The sequence below is a fragment of the Schistocerca nitens genome, chromosome 2, assembly GCF_023898315.1.
Source record: "Schistocerca nitens isolate TAMUIC-IGC-003100 chromosome 2, iqSchNite1.1, whole genome shotgun sequence".
Classification (NCBI taxonomy): domain Eukaryota; kingdom Metazoa; phylum Arthropoda; class Insecta; order Orthoptera; family Acrididae; genus Schistocerca; species Schistocerca nitens.
In genome coordinates, this window is record NC_064615.1 from 26,307,160 (window position 1) to 26,332,087 (window position 24,928).

At 43.3% G+C, this 24,928-nt stretch overlaps 1 protein-coding gene across 2 annotated transcripts in view; it reads left to right on the forward strand.

The window, feature by feature from the left end:
- The window catches only part of LOC126235683 (brain-specific angiogenesis inhibitor 1-associated protein 2-like), a 960,968-nt gene that overhangs the window by 879,421 nt on the left and 56,619 nt on the right, over nucleotides 1–24,928 (forward strand). For both annotated transcript variants that reach the window (XM_049944419.1, XM_049944420.1), the window contains exons 4-5: nucleotides 19,959–20,020; nucleotides 20,157–20,228. In XM_049944419.1, the coding sequence (XP_049800376.1) occupies nucleotides 19,959–20,020; nucleotides 20,157–20,228 (134 nt within the window). The remainder of the gene's footprint in view (nucleotides 1–19,958; nucleotides 20,021–20,156; nucleotides 20,229–24,928) is intronic.

Below are 24,928 nucleotides of genomic sequence, written 5' to 3' on the forward strand. Positions count from 1 at the left end.
AGTAATATTATCGGTCTGGGTTGAAGAAACTACTACACACTCCCGTGTATATCGTTATAATGTAAACCAGACCAGCAAAATCAAATGAAGATCTAGTTACAGAACATATACAGGGTTCAAAACGTAAACACGATAGTAACTTTCTCATGATGTCGCTGTCAAGTAACAAAGCTGGATGAAATTTCAATCACACATTGGGAGAACTGCTGCAGTGTGGTACAAAAGATAACTAAAGGACATCTTTTGTTCAAAGATAGTAATTACACGTAAGTCACAGCGATTTAAGTGGTCCTCTGGACACCACAGACGGCATGGAAAGCTCAGCAACCTGCTCCCATGCTCGTCATATGGTTGGTAACGAGTTATTGTTGAAGGGCGTTCCATTCCTCCACCAGAGCGGTTGACAACTGTTGGATGGTCGCTGGTGCATGTAAACATCCTTCAGTACGTCACCCCACAGAACTGCACACGTGCTCGGGGTGGATTTAAGTCAGGTGCACAGACAGGCCTGTCCATTCGACGAATATTCTCTTGTTCCTCCACCAGCGCTGTTCGACGTGGTCATTCATAAAAATGAGGTCAGAGCCAAATGTACCCGTGATAAGACGCACATGGGGGAATGGTACAGTGGGACAATAATAATGACCGGTGAATGCAAGTGTTCAAAGATTTTTGGGTCAACACGCCTGTAAAACATTATGCTTCCATAACACCTGGACCAAAAACAATAAGGTTCAACAGTAATGGGCATACTGTAATGTCACGAGAGGCGGTAACACGTAACGCACCCAGCAACATTCTCGAATTGGCTCTGAGCACTATGGGACTCAACTGCTGAGGTCATTAGTCCCCTAGAACTTAGAACTAGTTAAACCTAACTAACCTAAGGACATCACAAACATCCATGCCCGAGGCAGGATTCGTACCTGCGACCGTAGCGGTCTTGCGGTTCCAGACTGCAGCGCCTTTAACCGCACGGCCACTTCGGCCGGCATTCTCGAATTCACTCACACATATACACTATGTGATCAAAAGTATCCGAACACCTGACTGAAAATGACTTACAAGTTCGTGGCGCCCTCCATCGGTAATGCATGAATTCAGTATGGTGTTTACCAACCCTTAGCTTTGATGACAGCTTCCACCTCGCAGGCATACGTTTAATCAGGTGCTGGAAGGTTTCTTGGGGATTGGCAGCCCATTCTTCACGGAGTGCTGCAGTGAAAAGAGGTATCGATGTGGGTCGGTGAGGCCTGGCACGAAGTCGGCGTTCCAAAAAATCCCAAAGGTGATCTATAGCATCCAGGTGAGGACTCTGTGCTGCCAGTCCATTACAGGGTTGTTGTCGAGTAACCACTCCGTCACAGGCCATGCATTATGAACAGGTGCTCAATCGAGTTGAAAGATGCAGTTGCCAACCCCAAATTGCTCTTCAACAGAGGGAAGCAAGAAGGTGCTTAAACAGCAATGTAGGCCTGTGCTGTGATAGTGCCACGCAAAACAACAAGGGGGGGAAGCCCCCTCCACGAAAACCATTACCACACCCTAACACCAACGCCTCTGAATTTTATTGTTGGCACTACACATGCTGGCAGATGACGTTCACCGGGAATTCGCCATACCCACACCCTGCAATCTGATCGTCACATCATGTACCGTGATTCGTCACTCCACACAATGTTTTTCCACTGTTCAATCGTCCAATGTTTACGCTCCTTACACCAAGCGAGGCGTAGAGTTTCTATGTAGAAGTAGATGCCGATGTTGTTTTCAGCATTCTTATCTATACTCCTATGTTCCTCTTTCTACAACTGAAAACTATCACGGAATCCTGTTCGTGATGAGGTAAACCATAAGTGGCTAGGGACGGTGTTCAAAATCGCTACGCTGGCTGTCATCAGTCGAATAATGAAGTGCTCGCACAGAAATGATGGCTACTTTGAAAAATCCAGTGATTAACTTTGAGTACAGGGAAACTGTAGTCGTGTTACAAACCTACACGTGATCCGGCATCTCGTGGTTCATTTAACACGGAGAATCCCAAACGTATCCCAAAGAAAGTCCAAAATGCCGTTACGGCGCGAAAAGATAGAGCTTCTCAAGAGTATGAGAAGTGCCCGCTGCTCCTGTTGCTCAAAAATGGTTGACAGTATCTTGCAGAATGTTGAGGCGTTTATCGAAAGAGGAAGGTACTGTCCTACAATATTTCCTCCAAGCAGAGAGACTGGGTGTGGTTGCGCAACTGAAAGCGTTATTTGGGTGCAGGGCCCAATTCTAAAATACCATAGAATATTCACCGTTCTGGGATTTTTGTCCATCGGCAAAGATACAAAGACTGAACCGGTTGTGAAGCAAGCCAAGTGCTTGAGTCTACTTCTTAACGTTATGTTCGGAGGTCTCGAGGGGTGACCCTGCCGCAGATGACTGGGAATGTGTGTCGTGATGCCACCTTGCGACTTTCTCGTGAATCGGTACTGAGAATGTTAAGCCACCAGTCGTCAAATGCGTAATATTTCTGGTAGAACATGTTTCGGGAGTACATTATCCCGTTACCAAACGCTATACAACAAAGAAACCAATGAATAGACCGCGTTAAGGCACATACTAACAATATTTATATCGTCCTGTTGTATAAACATATCTTAAAGCCTCAGTGTCATAGGCACCATCTAAAGTAAAAACCCAGCTTTGTCAAACATAAAATTCATGCTGACAAGTTCTACTCACAGAGCACAGCTGTAAACGCAGCCGCTTTCATCTACCGTAGACAGTACTTTCCTGGAACACGTATGTCATACTATAGGATCTATGAACATTATTTGTTAACTCATAGCAATTTCTAAAACCCAATACCATCGTGTGCGTCAATATAGGAAGGCCAACAGGAAACATAAAACCTAATGCAGCTAATTCTAATAAGTTGGTGACTGCTTCCCAAGGAGGACATCGCTAAAGCGGACCCAGAAATACGTCTTGCACGCTTCTATCTTAGCAATAACAAGCTTACGCATTCATTTTTTAAAGCGCAAAATAATCTCCACTTCTTCTAAATTTGACAGCAACCAAACTTTATCCTCAAAGTGCAGTAACTTTATGCTGTCTGTGATGTCACCCCACAAATTCTGCTCACTCCCGAGCTGCTTCGCCACCGGCAATGACCCATTCTCTTTATTATCATGTTCTTTAACCCTTACTTCAAAGTTTCTTCCCACTTGCCCCACGTACTTCACTTCACAATCCTGACACTTATTTCATAAACTGACGCTTTCCCGATCCATTTATCCCCTGTGCCGGTGGTATACTCCACTTTATTGTCCGTCCTCGAGGCATTTTCTCCCCTTTGTTGTTAAATAACCACGCCAGTTTATAAGAAATAAGTCCTCAATTTGGCATTACTCTATACTTCTGGGGACTTTCTTTCGTTTTGTTGGTTTATGTGCTCTACCTCTGCACTCAACCTATCTACCAAATCTGCTTCAAAACCATTTTTACCGCTATTTGCCTGTTTTCATTTGTTTATTCTTATTCTGAGAACTTACGGGCATGTAATTAGCGCTGTACACAGCATTTTCGAAGAATTCTCATTCATGTTTATGGGGTCTTAGCAGTTACTGTACCTGTGAACGTAGGTTTCCTAAATATTCCTGTCTCAGGCTCGTTATCCTTATTCTCGATCCTCAAACCAAAATAATATAAAACTCCCTGTCACTCACGTATTCAGTTCATTTATTTATTCTATGGATCTATGATACACTATAAATACATCGTGACCATATCTTCTGAAAAAATGTATTTTATCGCAGTACTTAACACTGCCTTTAAAAAAGCAGTTCCATAGGCTTTCAAGAAGATGTCCGCCGTCTGCCCTACTAATGCACAATCAGTTGATACGTAGATCAGTCTCCAGCACATAAAACTTATCACTAAATTTAAAATAATTGAATGTCAAAACATGCTTTGATAACCTTATAAATTCGTCTGTTTCAGTGTGGGGTATTTTATCACGTTCACGTACATTGTTTTCTATTATGTCTGTGGTTTCCTCAGACGGCACAGATGTATTCAGATTAGTTACATCTGACGAAGCCAACCTGTCGCCTTCATTTAATTCACATTCTTTCACCAGCTGTATCACATATCTACTCTTTGTACCCGGAAAGTATTCTCCATGGACCTCAGGTACCACTCTTCTATGGAGCTGACATGCACTGTTGTTTGGTGCCGTGGTTGTGGTTGTCGACTGCGCTGCTCGGTTGCCCTGCGATTTGTCTGCCTCTGGAAGAGATGCGGAATTTCTTTGGCGTAGTGAGAGACGGGCACCGCCCACTTTTCGTCCTGTAGCGCCTCTTTTTGGGCGACCCCTTGATTAAAATGGTTCAAATGGCTCTGAGCACTATGGGGGCTTAACACCTGAGGTCATCAGTCCTCTAGACTTAGAACTACTTAAACCTAACTAACCTAAGGACATCACACACATCCGTGCCCGAGGCTGGATTCGAACCTGCGACCGTAGCGGCCGCGCGGTTCCAGACTGAGGCGCCTAGAACCGCTCGGCCACTCCGGCCGCCCCCCCCCCCCCTTGATTAACCAGGCATGCATTTCTCGTAGGATCTCATAATCGACATCGGCCCTTGAGCGGCAATCAAGAGAAATATTAATCAGCGGATCCCGTTCAGCCGGCCGGAGTGGCCGTGCGGTTCTAGGCGCTACAGTCTGGAGCCGAGCGACCGCTACGATCGCAGGTTCGAATCCTGCCTCGGGCATGGATGTGTGTGATGTCCTTAGGTTAGTTAGGTTTAAGTAGTTCTAAGTCTAGGGGACTCAGATGTTAAGTCCCATAGTGCTCAGAGCCATTTGAAGGTCGCAGCATCGCTTGGACCCGTGAAACAAGACTGAATAACCACAGCTCCTGTCCCATTAGTATGAGCCCTGTAGCACTATGGTTACCACGCAACGGATTGTCGCCGTCACTGGCAAATTGGTGATTCATCCAATGACCCTAAAACTCTAGAAATTAATTTCTCTGCCTTACAATTATACAACGTCAAGCATGTTTTGTTTTTACAGAAACTTCAGCTTATTCAGTTTAATCCCAATTCGCCACGTCTGTTCTTTTCGGGCTAGTTACTAACCCACCCGTCAGACCAGTGTGCCGCGACAATCTCTTGAGTCCTTCGGTAAAAGCAATGTAGTCTCTCCAGGCGCACCTCGCACCCCTGGCTCCTACGGAAAGAACTGTAGTTGCACGCTACCTCCACGCTCTCGATTTGTAAATCCGTCGATCCCTGTGGGCCACGACTACGGCCAGCTTTTCGAATAGGCTTGGAAGAGTAAATACTAATGCTTCTAATAGATGAAAAGCACCAGTTTGCTTTTGTTCTACAATAGCAAACTAGTGCTTTTCATTTATTATAATGTTGTTCTGCCAAGAACCGACGGAAGACTCTGTTAACGAATGCTTCTGTTACATTCGATTAACATCATAAACGACGCACGCTTTACAGATTATACCACTGGCTACTTTTCATATATTACCCTCTGATTATTAACCCAAGCAACAAGCTCGCCGACATAAAACTTAATATCAACTTCTGTGGAGTATAGTTGAGCTATAGCTCACATGATAAATATCTGTGCGTAATAGTTGATTCCTGTCTGGCATTTGAGAAACACCTCGAAATGACTGGGCAAAATTATTGGAAAGCTGGCTGTAATAAGCTAGGGAACGCAAGCGGACACTTTACGTACATCAGCACGATCGACTGTGTATTCGATTGCCAAATACTGTGGGCTAGAAACAGCCACTTCAGCAAAACTGATGTCCAGCTTAACATCACAACGAGAATCGTCCCTGGCATGCTAAAATCTATTCCAGTTCCCTGGCTTCATTTGTTGTCTAATTTGCACCAAGAGATCCGATATGACAACGGGTAGTGGCCAGAGAGTGGAGAAAGGTACTGTACATATAAAATGGATCAATTCTTAAAACTTCTCTAATCAATGGAATTATTTCTCACGTTGCACATACCAGGCTATGTGGCATTCCAGTACTCTCCGCCAGCCTGCTGCCATCTAAAACATCCAACTGGCCAGTGTTTGCTGGACAAGACCTAGTTACTCAGAGTGACCGAACTGTATCGCCTAGAGACATCAGCTGCTAAGAAAACTAGAGTCGCTTCAACAGCATGAGAACCAGTTGTGCAAGATACAAAACATCCCCTCGTAAATAGGTGATCGTACACAGCTCTGAATGTGACCATGGTGCAATGGGACACGCTACATACGTGCTTCTGTCTAGACGGATTTGCTTCAAAATGGGCAGAGTTAGTTATTTTTCGCCTTAGTTTATGCACCACTAGATCCTTTACAAAATGAAATCAGACATGCCAGTCTAATTGGAAAGGAAAGTACAGGGTGATTCAAAAAGAATACCACAACTTTAGGAATTTAAAACTCTGCAACGACAAAAGGCAGAGCTAAGCACTATCTGTCGGCGAATTAAGGGAGCTATAAAGTTTCATTTAGTTGTACATTTGTTCGCTTGGGGCGCTGTTGACTAGGCGTCAGCGTCAGTTGATGCTAAGATGGCGACCGCTCAACAGAAAGCTTTTTGTGTTATTGAGTATGGCAGAAGTGAATCGACGACAGTTGTTCAGCGTGCATTTCGAACGAAGTATGGTGTTAAACCTCCTGATAGGTGGTGTATTAAACGTTGGTATAAACAGTTTACAGAGAATGGGTGTTTGTGCAAAGGGAAAAGTTCTGGACGGCCGAGAACGAGTGATGAAAATGTAGCACGCATCCAGCAAGCATTTGTTCACAGCCCAGGAAAATCGACTCGCAGAGCTAGCAGAGAGCTGCAAATTCCACAATCAACTGTATGGAGAGTACTACGAAAAAGGTTAGTTACGAAACCTTATCGTCTGAAATTGGTTCAAGCACTGTCTGCAACTGATAAGATTAAAAGAATCGATTTCAGTGATTTTATCCTTGCTCAAATGGAAACAGATGAATCTTTCGTTTCAAAGATTGGGTTTAGTGATGAAGCAACTTTCCACACTAACGGGAAAGTCAACCGTCACAATGTCTGTATATGGGGCACTGAGAATCCGCGGGAAACAACTCAGTATGAACGTGACTCGCCTAAGGTGGACGTTTTCTGTGCCATTTCAGCCAATAAAGTTTTTGGTCCCTTTTTCTTCGAAGGTGCTACTGTAACTGGACTACAGTATCTGGAGATGTTAGAGAATTGGCTGTTCCCTCAGCTCGAACAAGAAGCACAACAATTCATATTTCAGCAGGATGAAGCGCCACCACATTGGCACTTATCTGACCTTAACTACCTGAACGTCAACTACCCGAGGTGATGGATCGGCCGCCAGGCAGCCCGTGACAGAGCACTTCATCACTGGCCTCCAAGAAGCCCTGATCTTACCCCCTGCGATTTTTTCTTATGGGGTTATGTTAAGGATATGGTGTTTCGGCCACCTCTCCCAGCCACCATTGATGATTTGAAACGAGAAATAACAGCAGCTATCCAAACTGTTACGCCTGATATGCTACAGAGAGTGTGGAACGAGTTGGAATATTGGGTTGATTTTGCTCGTGTGTCTGGAGGGGGCCATATTGAACATCTCTGAACTTGTTTTTGAGTGAAAAAAAACCTTTTTAAATACTCTTTGTAATGATGTATAACAGAAGGTTATATTATGTTTCTTTCATTAAATACACATTTTTAAAGTTGTGGTATTCTTTTTAAATCACCCTGTATTTTTTTAAAAAATCAACTACATCATGCACACAGTAATATTATTTCACGTATGTCGAGATTAAGAGGTGAAAATGGTTCAAATGCCTCTGAGCACTATGGGACTTAACATCTGAGCTCATCAGTCCCCCAGAACTTAGAACTACTTGAACCTAACTAACCTAAGGACATCACACACATCCATGCCCGAAGCAGGATTCGAACCTGTGACCGTAGCGGAAGCGCGGTTCCAGACTGAAGCGCCTAGAACCGCTTGGCCACACCGGCCGGCGTGATTAAGAAGTAGTGTTTTTAATTTTAATATGATGTATTCAGTGGTTTTCATGCATATTTGAAAAAAGGTTTACAATTAAACTAAAAATATGTTTTTACACTGTTCATTCGTATCACATCGCTGTTGACTGCTCACAGTCCACACAAACACACACTTCGCTACACTACACTGCAGTGGCCTGCACTCCACACACACACACACACACACACACACACACACACACACACAAGCGCGCGCTCGCCTCCTGCTTTCCGCTCAAATCAGACCCTGACGAAACTTCCGCCATTCTATTGAATTCTTCGTGTTGTCCTCTTGGCACTTCCGAATAAAGTGAGTCAGCGCCTGACCACAATGAATCAGATGTTGAGTTCATTAAACTGTGACAGTTCACTGTTGAATGACAGCTGTTTATTAATAAATAATGTTGATTTCTGATCATCTAAATAATTCTTGATTTTGGAGTATGGATTCTTAAGAGCTACGATTTAACTGACTGAATAAATTTGTGGGTTTTAGTTGTTTCTTTAATCTCCTTGGGCAATTTATTGTAAGATTTCATTCTGTTGCAGATAATTTTATGTTTCTTTGTCAGTACACTCTTGGTAGATGTAAGTTTAGTCTTGCTCTTGTTCCATGATACTAGTACTGCTGTTCGTGGGATAACTGCTGTTGTGATTCTTGAGCTGCGTAACGGATTGATACTTGCACTCACATGCTATTGTTAGAATCGCCATCTGTTTAAACAGATCTTTGCAGGGCGCTAGGTTAAGTTTTTTAGTTACTGTTCTAACGTCTCTTTTCCTTAGTTTCTAGGCTGTCCCGATGTTTGGTAAATGGGACCCCTCCCAAGAAAGATTTCATAGTTGAGGAAGGAGAGCTTAGTATCGAAACATGTTGCAGTTGATGGAATATTAAAAGAGTACTAAACAGCTTTAAGACTTTTTACTGCGCTATACGGAGATGATAAAAGTCCTGGGATAGCGACATGTACAATACAGACGGCAGTAGTATCGCGCACGCAAGGTATTTAAGGGCGGTGCATTGATCGAGCTGTCACTTGCACTCATATGATTCATGTGAAAAGGTTACCGACGTGACTATGGCCGCACGACGCGAATTAAAACTTTGAACACGGAACGGTAGTTGAAGCTAGACGCTTGGGACATTCCATTTCGAAAATCGATAGGGAATTCGTTATTCAGAGATCCACAGGGTCAAGAGTGTGCCGAGATATCAAATATCAGGCATTATCTCTCCCCACGGACAACGGAATGGCTGACGGCCTCCACTTAACGACCGAGAGCAGCGGCTTGCGCGTAGAGTTGTCAATGCTAATAGACAAGCAACACTGCATGAAACAAGCACAGAAATCAATGTTTGAAGTACTATCGATTGAACCCTATACGACTGGAAAGCCTTGGCCTGGTCAAACGAGTCTCGATTTCCGTTGGTAAGCGGTAGTGGTAGGTTTCGAGTGAGGTGTAGACCCCCAATAAAGCCAAGCACCCAAGTTGTCGACAAGGTACTGTCCAAGCTGGTGGTGGCTGCACATTGGTGTAGGCTGTGAGTTTACATGGAATGTACTGGGTCCTAGGTAAACCGATCGTTGTCAGGAAATGGTTATGTTCTGCTAGTTAAAGACCAATTACAGTCGTTCATGGACTTTACGAGGATAAATCAACTAATACCCGCAATTTAGTTATATTTTTGTTTATTTTGGTAGTACTGTCGTTTTACGTTGATGATGTATGCTTTGTTTATTTGTTGCTATATCTTCGCAATTTTCAAGCTGCTAGGTTAGTTTCGTTATCGCTGCCGTGCTGTTAATCATGGCTGCTCCGCTGTCTATTTGCACCAAAGAAGGGCAACGTTCAGTGATGCGTTTTTTTTTTTTTTTTTTTTTTTTCGAAAGGCGTAGTGTGGGCAGAAATTCATCGAAGACTTTCGGTACAGTACGGGAACAGTGTTTTGCCACAACGGAGTGTCTACGAATGGATTGAAAAATTCCGAAATGGTCGCACAGGTGTTACGCACGATGAAGGAGCCTGACGACCGTTTACCGCCACAAATGAAGAAACCATTGAGCGTTCACGTGAAATGAACATACTTGGACACACGATTAACTATTGGCAAAGTGGCACATCTTCTGCAAATTAGTCACGGTTCTGCCTACGAAATCATCCACAACAGACTTGGGTTTCATAAAGTTTGTGCAAGATGGGACCCAAAACAACTCTCACTGTTGCGTAAACAAACGCGCTTGGACATCTTCAAAATACATTTAGGTTGCTATGGTAACGAATGGGACAACTTCTTAGGCAGGATCATTGCTGGTGACGAAACATGGATCCATCATTACAAGCCGGAGAGTAAACGGCAGACTGTGGAATGGAAAAAAATTCGCCGTGCAAGAAAAAGTTCAAGACCCAACGATCCGCAGGAAAACTGATGCTTGCGCTTTTTTGGGACACACAAGTTCTAGTACTGGAACATTTTGCAGAAAGAGTCATAAAGGTAAATCGTGTACGTTACAGTGAGATGCTTACTGCCAGGCTAAAGCCTGCAATTCGAAGCAAACGACGTGGATTGCTGTCAAAATGTGTTGGGTTGTTGCACGACAGTGCCCGTCCACATTCTGCTACCCACACTGCTGAAACGCTCCAGAAACTCAAATTTGAAGCACTGGATCATTCTCCATATAGTCTCGATCTTGACCCTTCTGACTATCACTTGTTTGGTCCACTCAAACAGGCATTAAAGGACAGTCGATTTGCCTCGGACGAAGCAGTGAAAGAAGCGGTGCATTCCTGCTCGCAGCTCAACCGAGAACCTTCTTTTATGAGGGCATCAGGAAGTTTGTACAACGATGGAGCAAGTGCGTTGAAACGCAAGGAGACTATGTCGAAAACTGATGTTTCGTATTTGATTACAATAAAATTTTAGAACTACTTTGCGGATAATAATTGACTTACCCTCGTATGTTCCCAAACATGTCACCGGCCCACTATTGTTCGCGATTGGCTGGAGAACTTCTTGGACCATTCGAGCGAGTGCTTTGGCCACCCAGATCGTCCGACATTAATCTCATCGAACATACAAGAGGCGTAATCGAGGGGTGAGTTAGTGCACAGAATGCTGCACCGGCAACCATTTCGTAATTGTGGGCGGCTTCAGACACAGCATGGCTGTATATTTCTGCAAGGGTCTTCCAACGACTTGTTTCTTCCACGCCGAGTCGAGTTGTTGCAGTACGCCGGGCAAAAAGAAGGTCCGGCACGATATTGGGAGGCATCCCGTCACTTTTTTCATCTTAGTGTATATTTATGCGTTTAAATTACGTGTTTTGCTAGATTTATGCGTGTTGTCTCCACCAAGAGTGTATTAGCCAAGTTTTCATTGTCAGTACCAGAAGGCTTGTCGATGGCTGTTAATACACTACTAGCCATTAAAATTGCTACACCAAGAAGAAAAGCAGATGATAGACGGGTATTCGTTGAACAAATATATTATACTAGAACTCACATGTGATTACATTTTCACGCAGTTTTGGTGCATAGATCCTGAGAAATCAGTACCCAGAACAACCACCTCTGACCGTAATAACGGCCTTGACACGCCTGGGCATTGAGTCAAACAGAGCATGGATGGCGTGTACAGTTACAGCTGCCCATGCAGTTCAACACGACACCACAGTTCATCAAAAGTAGTGACTGGGGTCTTGTGACGAGCCAGTTGCTCGGCCACCATTGACCAGACGTTTTCAGTTGGTGAGAGATCTGGACTATTGTGCTGCCAGGGCAGCAATCGAACATTTTCTCTATCCAGAAAGGCCCGTACAGGACCTGCAACATGCGGTCGTGCATTATCCTGCTGAAATGTAGGGTTTCGCACGGATCGAATGAAGGGTAGAGCCGCGGGTCGTAACACATCTGAAATGTAACGTCCACTGTTCAAAGTGCAGTCAATGCGAACAAGAGGTGACCGAGACCTGTAACCGATGGCACTCCATACCATCACGCCGGGTGATACGCCAGTATGGCGATGACGAGTACACGCTTCCAATGTGCGTTCACCGCAGTGTCGCCAAACACGGATGCGACCATCATGATGCTGTAAACAGAACCTGGATTCATCCGAAAAATGAAGTCTTGCCATTCGTGCACCCAGGTTCGTAGCTGAGTACACGATCGCAGGCGCTCCTGTCTGTGATGCAGCGTCAAGGGTAACCGCAGCCATGGTCTCCGAGTTGATAGTCCATGCTGCTGCAAACGTCGTCGAACTGTTCGTGCAGATGGTTGTTGTCTTGCAAACGTCCCCATGTGTTGACTCAGGGATCGAGACGTGGTTGCACGATCCGTTACAGCCATGCGGATAAGATGCCTGTCATCTCAACTGCTAGTCATACGAGGCCTTTGGTATCCAGCACGGCGTTCCGTATTACCCTCCTGAACCCACCGATTCCATATTCTGCTAACAGTCATTGGATCTCGACCAACGCGAGCAGCAATGTCGCGGTACGATAATCCGCAATCGCTACAGGCTACAATACGACCTTTATCAAAGTCGGGAACGTGATGGTACGCATTTCTGCTCCTCACACGAGGCATCACAACAACGTTTCACCAGGCAACGCCGGTCAACTGCTGTTTGCGTATGAGAAATAGGTTGGAAACTTTCCTTATGTCAGCACGTTGTAGGTGTCGCCACCGGCGCCAACCTTGTGTGAACTCTCTGAAGAGCTAATCATTTGCATATCACAGCATCTTCTTCCTGTCGGTTAAATTTCGCGTCTGTAGCACGTCATCTTCGTGGTGCAGCTGTTTTAATGGCCAGTAGTGTAGGTCTTGGGCAGACTAAGGATCGCAAATTATACGAAAGACCTTGTATAAGACAACAGCCGTTCCCTTCCGCACCCCTGGGCATAACTTGTCGAGCGATGTGCTTTGACAGTCTCCTCTTTCTCGGCGCGGGCTAACGTCTGTTATTACTTTCTCGCACCCTGCTACACTGCCTGCCGTGTGAATATTATGAATTACGGCCGCGCCGCTTCCTTTCAGCGACGGCGACTAAATAGCAATAGCGAGTTTATTGAACTGTAGCCGCCGGTCGCAGCTGCTCCGTATATCACGCGCCGCCTTCATTATACAGCGCGGCTCGCATCTCCGCCATTGCGCCTCCTCCCCCCCCCCCCCCCGCCTCCTTGCCCTAGACGGGGCGACTGCTGCGCTCTCTTTTATTGCCGGATTGCGCTGCTGCGGCGCTACGACTCTTCCGCTGCAATAACCTGCACCGGGGCCGTTCATTAAGATCTTATCTCGGGACCATTCCGCTTCTTATATAGAAACTTATCTGCAGATTTATTTCTGAAATGCTCGGCCGCCACCTTGGCGCGCCAGAGATAAAATTCCCAGCTTATTCCGCGTCTCGGCGGCTCGGAATTCCGGAGGACCCTTGGCGTTCCTCTATCACTCTCATCTCTGCGCCTCTGCATTTCGCCTCCACACCACTGCTTTTGTACGTGTCTATTTCGATGCGGCTTTGTGTGTAGTGTGTGGATTCCAATGTGTGACTGAACCGAGAGAAGAAAAGGGAGGGGGAGAAATACGTAATTAGTCATGATGGCAACGACAGCTGACAATAATTTTAATGCAAGCATAGGCCTCCGCGGCCATTGTCATAGGTAAGAAAATGCTTTTGTGTCTGTGACCGCAGAGTCAGTGTTTAAAACTCCCGACGTTTCAAAAGAAATGGCTCTGAGCACCATGGGACTTAACGTGTGAGGTCATCATTCCCCTAGAACTTAGAAATACTTAAACCTAACTAACCTAAGGACATCACACACACCCATGCCCGAGGCAGGATTCGAACCTGCGATCGTAGCGGTCGCGCAGTTCCAGACTGTAGCACCTAGAACCACTCGTCCACCCAGGCCGGCCCCGACGTTTCAGCTACTGTTGCAAGAAGCCTTCCTTCTGGCGTGTTTTTCGCTAAATCAGCCAAAAAATATCCTGAGGAAGGCCATTTCCAATAGTGGCCGAAACATCGGAAGCTTTACACATTGACATGCGGTCAAAGACATACAAGCACTCTATTAACAGTAATCTTAATGAAACTTCCTGGCAGATTAAAACTGTGTGCCGGACTGAGACTCGAACTCGGGACCTTTGCCTTTCGCGGGCAAGTGCCTACCAACTGAGCTGCCCAAGCACGAGTCACGACTCGTCCTTCCAGCTTTAATTCTGCCAGTACCTCGTCTCCTACCTTCCAAACTTCACAGAAGCTCTTCTGCGAACCTTGCAGAACTAGCACTCCCGAGTTCGAGTCTCGGTCCGGCACGCAGTTTTAATCTGCCAGGAACTTTCATATCAGCGCACACTCCTCTGCAGAGTGAAAATCTGATTCTGGAGTAATTTTAATGATTAATGAAAACCATCTCAGCTACGAGAGATTTCGTTCTTAGAACATCTTCGAGTTGCCTGCCGTTAAATAAAATAAGAAATTAGGCTGGAGCTAAGGTATTTTAACGAATAAAATAAGCACCTAATATTAAAGTAAGACTGTTGTCAAGGTAAGTTGCTTGTTTTATTCGTAAAGAAGCTACGGCTTTAATTTAATTTCGTCATAGGTGGTTATAATGTCTGTTTTTTATATGGTGTGCCCTTCAGCATTCATGCATGTCTGAAGGAACAGACACTGTTCTGACAGTTACATCTGTGGTAAATATTCCGAACTAGGCTGGCATTTTACGAATCCAGATTGACGTCAGCTATTTGTGACAAAATTTGTGCCGGACCACGACTCGAAACTAGATATGTGAATGGAGGGACGTGTAGAGGAGAAGATACTTAATGGATGAGAGAGGGAATGGATGGTAACTGACACACACACACACACACACACACACACACACACACACACGAAGAGAGAAAGAGAGAGAGAGATAGAGAGAGAGAGAGAGAGAGAGAGAGACAGATGTGGTTTGTTGGTTTTGGGGAAGGGGACCAAACAGCGAGGTCATCGGTCTCATCCGATTAGGGAAGGATGGGGAAGGAAATCGGCCGTGCCCTTTCGAAGGAACCATCGCGTCATTTGCCTGAAGCGATTTAGGGAAATCACGAAAAACCTGAATCAGGATGGCTGGACGTGGGTTTGAACTGTCGTCCTCCCGAATGCGAGTCCAGTGCGCTAACCATTGTACCACCAGAGAGACGGGGGAAGGGGGGGGGGCAGGGGGGGGGGAGGCGCGTCACATTGGATAAGAATCTCCCAATCTTCCTAGAAAGTTGGTTTATACACGAGAGCAAAAACTGCCATCGCACTGCATTCCAAAGGCGTGCGATCATGCTCAATGGTGTTGCAGCCCAACAAAGTCAGAGAGGGGTTGAAATGTCCGCGGGTGCCAGCAGCGCTAAAGGTTGTGAAGAACATCCTCCTGTTGCTCAGTCGTTTTCGACCGTTAGATGTGATGGATTCAACGCCCTGAGTAAAGGGGTGGTTTCATTGAGGTGGCTTCATTGGCGCCTTTTATGCCACCCATTGCGGACTTTTCGTATAGATTCTGATTAGCGGTGTGTCTGGAACGTTTCTCTCGGTCACAGATAAGAAAATCGCGAGATTTCAACACTGTGCGTCGCAGTTCTAAACTCAATCGCAGATGTGTCAACTGACTTGTGGGGAAGAGGGGCTGTGACGACTCTCCCATCGTGTGAGACGTCCACGATGGCGCTGGACAGAATTGTGGTGAAATTTGGTGCCAGTGTGACGTGACTGACCAACCTTTTACGTCACATGAACTTCTGACCTCTGACATGTGTCGACACCTTACTGTTTGAAGTGAGGTCGAACCCAGGGTGACGTCATTCAGCGCTACGCTATTACACAATTGCAAAGGAAGGTTGTAGACACCTTTGAGCCAAATTTCAAACCTCTGCATCATAGTGAGAGACAATTACGGAGTTTCCACGGAAAAGTGATCCTTTAACTGAGTTGCACATTTTATTTACTTGTTCAGTTACGTGAAATTGTTAATAAGTTGTATTTTGTGTATTTGTTTATTTCGTTATTTATGAATGTAACAGCTCTAGCTACATGAGAACTATTTTTAAAAAAAGTTAAAACATCACTGTTGCCAACTTCATCCATTCGTGATGAGTCAATCGTTGACGTCTAGTATATTTCTGGTATTAAAAGAAAAAAGAAAATTGCAGATTTTAAAGCTCTAAGCCCCAGAAACGTTATTCTGTACAGATGCTCTCTCCAGCCACTCCACGCAAGAAGTTAGAAAGGTAAGAGGCGAAGCAGCAGACTTTTGCGGTGGAGATGGCGCGTCAGATGCACAGTATCTGCTCCCGGCTTGTTACACAATCGGCTATCTGTTATCCGTAATTCCTCCCGCGCTCCTGAAGTTCGCCCTGCCGGCGAAGAGCGCTTTGATCCGCAGTAATGAAGTTTACAACTGATTATAAAGTGTCCAGAAGCGGTTACGGGTCCCGTACAAATCTCAAGCCAAAGTTCGCCAGCGCTCACTCAGTAACAGACTCCTATAGCGAGAAGGCTTTCGAAATACTCCCTGTGTATTTACAGAGCGGCGAGCTGCTCTGCCGCAAGGAACACTTGCACCTTCTCAGTTTTATTGATCGCTAATCGTATCACACTGGAAACGTCTCTACCAACTTCTCTTATTATTCACTAAACTTTAACTGGCTGTGTGTCACTAAACGTTTTTTCATATACAGGGTGGCGCAAAAGTCATTGGACAGTCGGTTAAAAGAGAACAAATGTAACAGCAAGACGTAATACAGTAGGAAGTGTTAACCCGTTAAGTTGTTTTACCAAATGGTAATAATTACGCCTTGTCAAGTTGGAATACAATGCAGTGACAAACAAAACAAACACAATAATCAAACTAGTGAATTATTGAAAGCATGATCTGTGAGATGTTTTCACAGTTGTGGTTTTCCGAACTGTCACGATGTCAACGAAAGAATAAAGGATTTTCGCATTAAAATCGTTGTATAAAAGAGGCGATACTGAAGTTGTTAATGAATGGGGAAGACACTTTAGATCAAAGTCAAAGTCTAGACAAAAAGTTTACGACATACGAGATATCATCTTTTATTAGAACAACCGTTAAACCAACCTGATGTGAGTGTCTGGGGAACAATATCATCATCTGGCGTACTTGGACCATATTGTTTTGAAGGAACAGTGCACGAGATAACTATTTGGATACGCTTCAGTATTACGTGGTACCAGGACTTATGACGTCTGCTGAATACTTTCAAGAAATTTACTTTCAATACGATGGTGCTCCACCACATTATGGCACAGCCGTCCGCGATTATTTAGACAAAACTTTACAAAGAAAAGAGATTGCTCGAAGGGCAGATATTGACATGCTTCCACGTTCACCTATTATCACGCCCTTGGAGTTTTTCCTGTGGGATGTCGTTAAGGTCTCTCTGTTCTTAAAAACCTCAGAGCATTGATGAACTTAAAACTACACGCACGACGCAGTTTATTATATGGCCAATGATTCCACACTATGACATAAAGCACGTAACAGTGTTCCAAAAACACTTAAAAGATCTATTAATGAAATTGGAAAAAAGTTTGGATATAAAAAAATAATTGTATGTATTGCCTCTATGTCGTGTTCGGTGCCCAGTGTCCAGTGATTTCTGCGCCACCGCGTATATGTAAATCAAAATGAACGCTTTTTCACTTACTCGCATTAATTTCGTAGCGGTACGTACTCGACAAGGGTCAGAAAAGCATCTAAATCCAATAAAAACCACATCATATGTGCATTGTTCACACTTGTTGACGCATTTGCAAATGCATTCACACACCATGTTGCGCAGGTCTCATTGTAAATGAGAACACTTATGTGATGAAAAGTCCACATTCGACAGCCATGTCGGTTTATTTATGACTATCTCATTGGCTGTCGATAAATATGAGTTCTTATTTTACTTAAATCAAAAAAATATCAAGCTGTTTCTTTAGCTGGTTTATATAACAAGGTATCAGCAAATTAACATCTGTCATAAAAGCACTCAACTATAATAAATGTGTTTTCAGACCTTTAAAATTACAATAATCGGGAGGTTATTTAACAGCAATTCATAGAAGACTTTAGTTTCCTAGTTTTTTTTATTACTTCACTTTACTTTCTTGTTCACAAACTCTTCTCAATATATTCTATCCCACGCTCCAGCTCACCTTCCCCATCACTGCTCCACATGCACTACGTATTCACACCGCCACTAAACCTTCCCTCACCCAAATAATCAGTATCGGAAGTAAATCTCCTCAGTTTGTAGGAAACGCTATTTACCATCTTTAATTAATTACCAGTATCATTATTTAGTCATCAGAAACTACAACATTGATTTCCTGCAGTTCTCAGTATTCATTACCGCCATTTATTACTTTGAACACTGCAAATACTTTATCTGTATTTTTTAATTTTGAAATATTTCCTTTTTAAAAAGGTCTTCCCGGCTAAGGAACAAATTTTTTTAACGTTGATGATCCATCTTCAACTATTTTTACCTTTTGTTACAGTTTATCAACATTTCGTTCAAACTGATTACCGAAAACTTTTTAAGAATATTTAAGAATTCGAAAAATACGTCGGATGTAATATGGGTGTGCGGTGATGCTTTTGAAATAAATGAAGAGTAATTGAAAAGTGCTCTCCTAGTCACATATTACACGTAATACACATAGGGCGTATGTGTTTTGTCCTCATAAGTTACTTACGTCAACTTTCACGTTCTTTCGCTGAGATATTCCAAGGTTTGACAGGCTGTTTGTTTGGGTTAGCGTTCAATTACAGTTAGCCATTAGACAGTACACTCAGTGCCCGGAATCGTTTGAGACGCTATGGTGAAAGTATTACCAAAGATGTAGGTATGTGATTATTCCTTCAGACACCTCATATTATCTTCTAGGAATTAAAATGGGTTTCCTCTGACCCTCGCCGGGTAGGCCTAAGCCCTTGATAATGGGACTCCACATTAAGACGTTATGACGTTTCAACTCCTCTCTGAATACATACAGGCAGCTGTTTAACAAGAATTTACACTACACTGGGTTAAAGAATAAACGTATCGTCATAGTTCTTTGAGTTGTAAATCTCTAACGTTGTTGACCAGACGCTAGAACTTCTCGGACTCGCGTACATTGTGTTATATGATACATCAATGAATCCATTTGCTTTATGTTTCCATGATGTTCCAACCAGTCATCTTCATGGTTACGAAAAATATAAATCCTGCAGTCTGTCATCCTTTTGACAACAATATTCCAACTTCTAATGTAAGCCGACTGTCTTTCATACGATAATATAAGGATCATTTATTTCCACTTATGACTGATAATTCTTTCACAGCACTGTTAGAAGTTAACTGCATTTATGATTAGCTATTCACGCTCCTGATAACTTTATGAATTAATCCACAATAGTTTTTGAGCAATTTAGCAACTCTGTGTGACAACTTGTTAATTATTTTTCTTCGTCCACATTTTACGGTTGTAAATAAAGCTCAACCACTGGTACCGTCAGCAAAACAGGTATTCACTGAAGGCAACTTGGATCATTTTTATTGGAATTCTTCCTATAGTTGTCACTTCGTTCTCTCTAACTTTCGTCAGAGTAACGCAATAAGGAACTATCTCAATAACTTACAAACTGCTACTTGGCCAAAAATAAGAGTCTCAAGAACATATAAGCAGCAAGAATTTTTCATTTCGAAGACAGGTTTCAAATATCACCACACTCATAATGTAAACATCACTGTATATTTTGTTTCTATCACTGTGTCAATAAAATATATCGGTAAACAGAGAATCTCACGCTGACAGGAAACTTTGACAATTATTTATTATACACTTCTTTGCTGTTCGCAGGTTCTGCTTTGATGCAAATCGTTGATGTATACAAGGAGATACAGGCTCAACAGATCAACACGGTGAGTGTCTGGAATCTTTATTTGTTGACTGAAGTCTAAATTGTTCACTTAAAATTCAATCAGTTCATCATAAATTACTATCTTATTTAAAAGATGTAAACAGATCTGAGCAATACAAATGAAATTTCTGTTTCAGCTCAAAGCATTCTATGTAGACATGCTTGTTCCACTCGAGACCAATCTAGAAAAGGATACAAAAGTAGTGCAGGTAAGCAGACAGTCTTCAAGTATGATTCAGACTGTCGTTTCCTGTATGTGTGACAGTTTGAAGTGAATTAGTGTCACTCACCACTCAACCACCTCATCTCCTAAACTGTTCATTCATCTTGCGCATTATCTGCAAGCATGTTATCAGCCAAACATTCTCGACATTTTTGTGTACTCGTGCCGTATACTAGACACTATTGATTCGACAGTATTAATTAGATATGTAAAAATATTTTACAATACTGGACCTGCGACACACATAATTTTCAGCTCTGCTAGGTGTCGGAACTAGATGCCACATAATTAAGTTTTTAGTAGCTTTTGGTGATAAGTACTGTATAAACAATATCCATTTATACGAGCTATAGAGCACAACACAAAGGGAAAAAATCTTTTAGTTTCCTAATGAAGAACTCATTTTTGACAATTATTATTAATCTGTTTTGAATTGTTGATGTAGATGTTTAGTCAACCAGTATACCGCGATGGTCGCATCCAGTAAAACAAAACAAAATAGTGTCATCTGGAACGTGTGCTCTCGAAGATGCGCTTTGTGTGCAAAGACGAAGTCTTTATACCTATTGATTACGCAACATCCCTCTGAAACAGCAGATGGTCAGTATGGAGAAGAATTTTAAGCCTAACTGTAATTCAAACAATTTGGATGGTAATCGCTAGTTAGCGAGATCTTCTAAAACAGCATATTCAAAAAAAAAGTTCGAATGTGTGTGAAATCTTATGGGACTTAACTGCTAAGGTCATCAGTCCCTAAGCTTACACACTACTTAACCTAAATTATCCTGAGGACAAACACACACACCCATGCCCGAGGGAGGACTCGAACCTCCGCCGGGACCAGCCGCACAGTCCACGACTGCAGCGCCTCAGACCACTTGGTTAAAAAACAGCGTATTCCAGCATATTTATAGCGCTGGTTCAATGAACATTTTCAAGTATTTTACTTCACGTCATAGAAGAGTGGGCCTCAGAACTCCGTGCAACAATACACATCAAGATTTTTCATACGTTTAATATTCAGTCCTTTTTAATTTTCACTTTTACCCTGTAGGAGGACTCAAGGATGGAACAGAAAACGAAGAGGACTCAATCTGCATGTTCATTTTTTAACAGAGTGAATACATATTAGTGAATAGTGCTGATATTCCTAAGCCATCGCTCTGCTCACAATAAACAGTTTATCAAAATCAACCGTACTCAATCGTTGTCTAATATTCAGGACAGATACATAGTTTGTCACCCTTCAAGTATTTTGCTCCTCCCTTTTGTTACACTTCAACATTGACATTGGTGTTGGTTTCTTACATTTTTGTTATGTGATATTTTCGTTTGTTCCTTTACTTCCATATTTCCTCACTCAGATTGCATATTAAGAATGGTAATGAAGAACGTTCTAAGTGCTATTTTTTTCACAAAACGAGTTTTTAGTGGTACTGTGTTACTGTGTCCCTACAGTTGACACAGGTGACAAACCATAGAGAGAGTCTTTCAAATATGGGTTAGCAGATGGAACATGGTCTTCGTACCAAGCTGTGCTTCTTTCTGCAGTTTCAAATTTTAAAATATATGGGAAGTGATTTGGTTAACTGCAGTTCTATTAGTTAAAAACTATACTAGTTAAAAACCTAATTTCCGTACTTGTATCATCACAAATAAAAAGCAGTGCTTCAGCATTAGTGTCAACTGTAATAAAAACTTTCTTCCTACAATTCTGACCGAGTACGGTGGCCCAGTGGTTAGCACACTGGACTCGCATTCGGGAGGACGACGGTTCAAACCCGCGTCCGGCCATCTAAATTAAGGTTTTCCGTGATTTCCCTGAATCACTCCAGGCCGATGCCAGGATTAGTTCTTTCAAAGGACACGGCCGATTTCCTCCCCCAACCTTGACGCAAGCCGTGATTGTGCTCCGTCTCTAATGATCTCGATGTCGGGACATTAAATCCAACCTTTCTTCCTTCCTCCTACTGTTTTGTCGAAAACTGACATTTTTGTGACCTTGGCTGTTTACTAAATACAGATTGCTTCTTGCAAAGAAGAAAACAGCAAACAGCCACTGTTAATATTGCCTTTTTTTCCACAAATAGCGCCGGTATCCGATTCGAACGGACAGGTTCATATTCACGCGGCCGTTCACGTTCATATTAATTTTTTTTGTTTACATTTGTTATTGGCAGTTTTTTGCCGACAAGTAATGTAAACAACGTGCCCCCTCCATAATTGAGTGGACAGAGCGACATACTCTCATGCGAGGAACCCGGGTTCGATTCCCGGTACTGTCAGGGATTTTTCCTTGTTGGGAGGACTGGACATCGATGCCCTCAGACTCGTGACACCAACTGAGGAGCTACCTCTCTGAGAGGAAGCGGCTCCGAGGAATGTCGAAACGTAGATAAATCCATACAGCATCAGATGATGAATGATTGAGGATGGTCACCGGGATCGGTTGCCTATCGCGTGGCATTCAGGGCCTGATCGCCGGGTTTCCTTTCTTTCCTTTAGAGTAAACAGCAACGAATGTAATATAAACGTGAACAGCCGTCTGAAGGTGAACCTGTGGGATCGAAACCGGTGACGGCGCTATTTGTGAAAATAAATGGCATTATTAAAAGTGTTTGGTCGCTGTTTTCTTCTTTGCAACGATCAGCTTGTAAAAACTTTCTTATTGGCACTTAGAACCAGTCCGTTTCCCGGTCTGGTACTTACGACGTTCTTGATAAAGTATTTATTTTCTGATTTTTGTCATTGTTTTTGCGGTAATGTGGTGAGCAGCATAATTATGTGGTATCAGAATACTTTATCAATGTTTTACATACAAACTGAGACACATTGCTTTCTCGTTCTACTGACAGATGTCAGATTTGGCACTAAGAATGTTTTCTATTTTCATTCTTTTCTTCCCCGATCATTTCTCTTCCTGCCAACTAATTTGTAGCCAGCTACAGGTGTCAGAGACTTCTTCTCTTAATGTTCTATACTTTTGATATGCCGTTTAGTATGCGTCACTCAGATCCATACAACAATGTTGGTTGCGCCATTACTTCATCTAGTTTAAGCAGTGTATCTCTTTTGTTGCTGGTTCAAATGGCTCTGAGCACTATGGGACTCAACTGCTGAGATTATTAGTCCCCTAGAACTTAGAACTAGTTAAACCTAACTAACCTAAGGACATCACAAACATCCATGCCCGAGGCAGGATTCGAACCTGCGACCGTAGCGGTCTTGCGGTTCCAGACTGCAGCGCCTTTAACCGCACGGCCACTTCGGCCGGCTTTGTTGCTCTTCGCGTTTAAAACTAAGGGTATAGCTACAAACAAAAGTATAAAATAAATTAATAAAATGTTTTTTACCTCCACTCATACAACGTCACAACGATCCCAACTCAGACTGCGACAAAGACGTATCCAGCTGCAAATTCCACGACTCAAGGCGAGTTTCATCTCGGAACATTACTGATTTGTTATACGCAGATTACACTACCAGTACAGAGGAACGTCGGTTTTTCCCAGAGAGCGAAAGAGGGAAACCAAATATACCGTGGAAAAATCTGAATATGTCATCAACGGAACCATTCAGCGACCTTAAACAAATATTCTCGCTTCCAAATTGATGTTAGACTCGTACTCAGAACAAGTGGAGGTCAGATAAGTGTCCGAAAACCCCTCCCCCCCCCCTAAAAAAATCACATTTTTCGTGGTTTCCATACAATAATTTCAGGTGAATGAGATGGTGTTCCTTGAACAAAGTGGTGATAATTTTTCGTACCATTGTTGTCAGATCGAATCAGTGAACCGAGTCTGATGATCTTAGTGACGACGAGATGTAAAACTGTAACCTCCTTTGTAACTTCCTTGCTGAATAAACCTGAGTATCCCAGAGGGAATCGAAGCCGTAAAACAGCCTTACCGACTGAGCTATCCAGACATGACTGACGCCCTGGCCTCAAGCCTACCTTCTGCCAATTCCTCTCTCCTGCCCTATCTCACCAACAGTATGCGGACTCGTGTGATTCGATATCAATATGGGGCGCGTCCATCATTCGCCTTTATGACGGCTAGAACTCTGCTGGCGACATTTTCAATACATGTCTGTGGATGATGGCTGCAACTTGTCCTCAAGAGTAGCGGAAACAAGAGAAGGTTGGACGATCGGACCTGCATCTAAATCGACGTTCAAGCTCATCCCAAAGGTTGTGTTCAGTTCGGCACTGTGGGCAAGCCCTATAACTCAGGAATGTTCTTGTCTACAAACCATTGCCTTACAAATCCTGCTTTATGACACGATGCATTAACATGCTGAATAAACAGTCATGGTATCTTAACTGTTCCTCTACTGTACGCGGGACACAATATTGTAAAATGTGTTCGTGTCACTGCGCATTTATCGTTTTCTGAAGTGCAATAAGGAAATCACAACCTAACCACAAGAAACACCTGTTCCGTAGTTCACTGTTGACACTACACATGCTGCCAAGTAACGCTTTACGGCATTTGCAAACCTTCCGTCGGATTGCCAAAGAGGGTAAGGTGATTCATCACTCCTGTGGCATCGCCCTTTACACCACCTTAAGCTTCGCCCATCACTGAGTACAGAAAATTGTGGCTAGTGAGGAATTGCTCGACTATTGTACCCCATTATTTTTAGCTTCCAATGCACGCTGATCTAGCTGAACTGCTGATAATA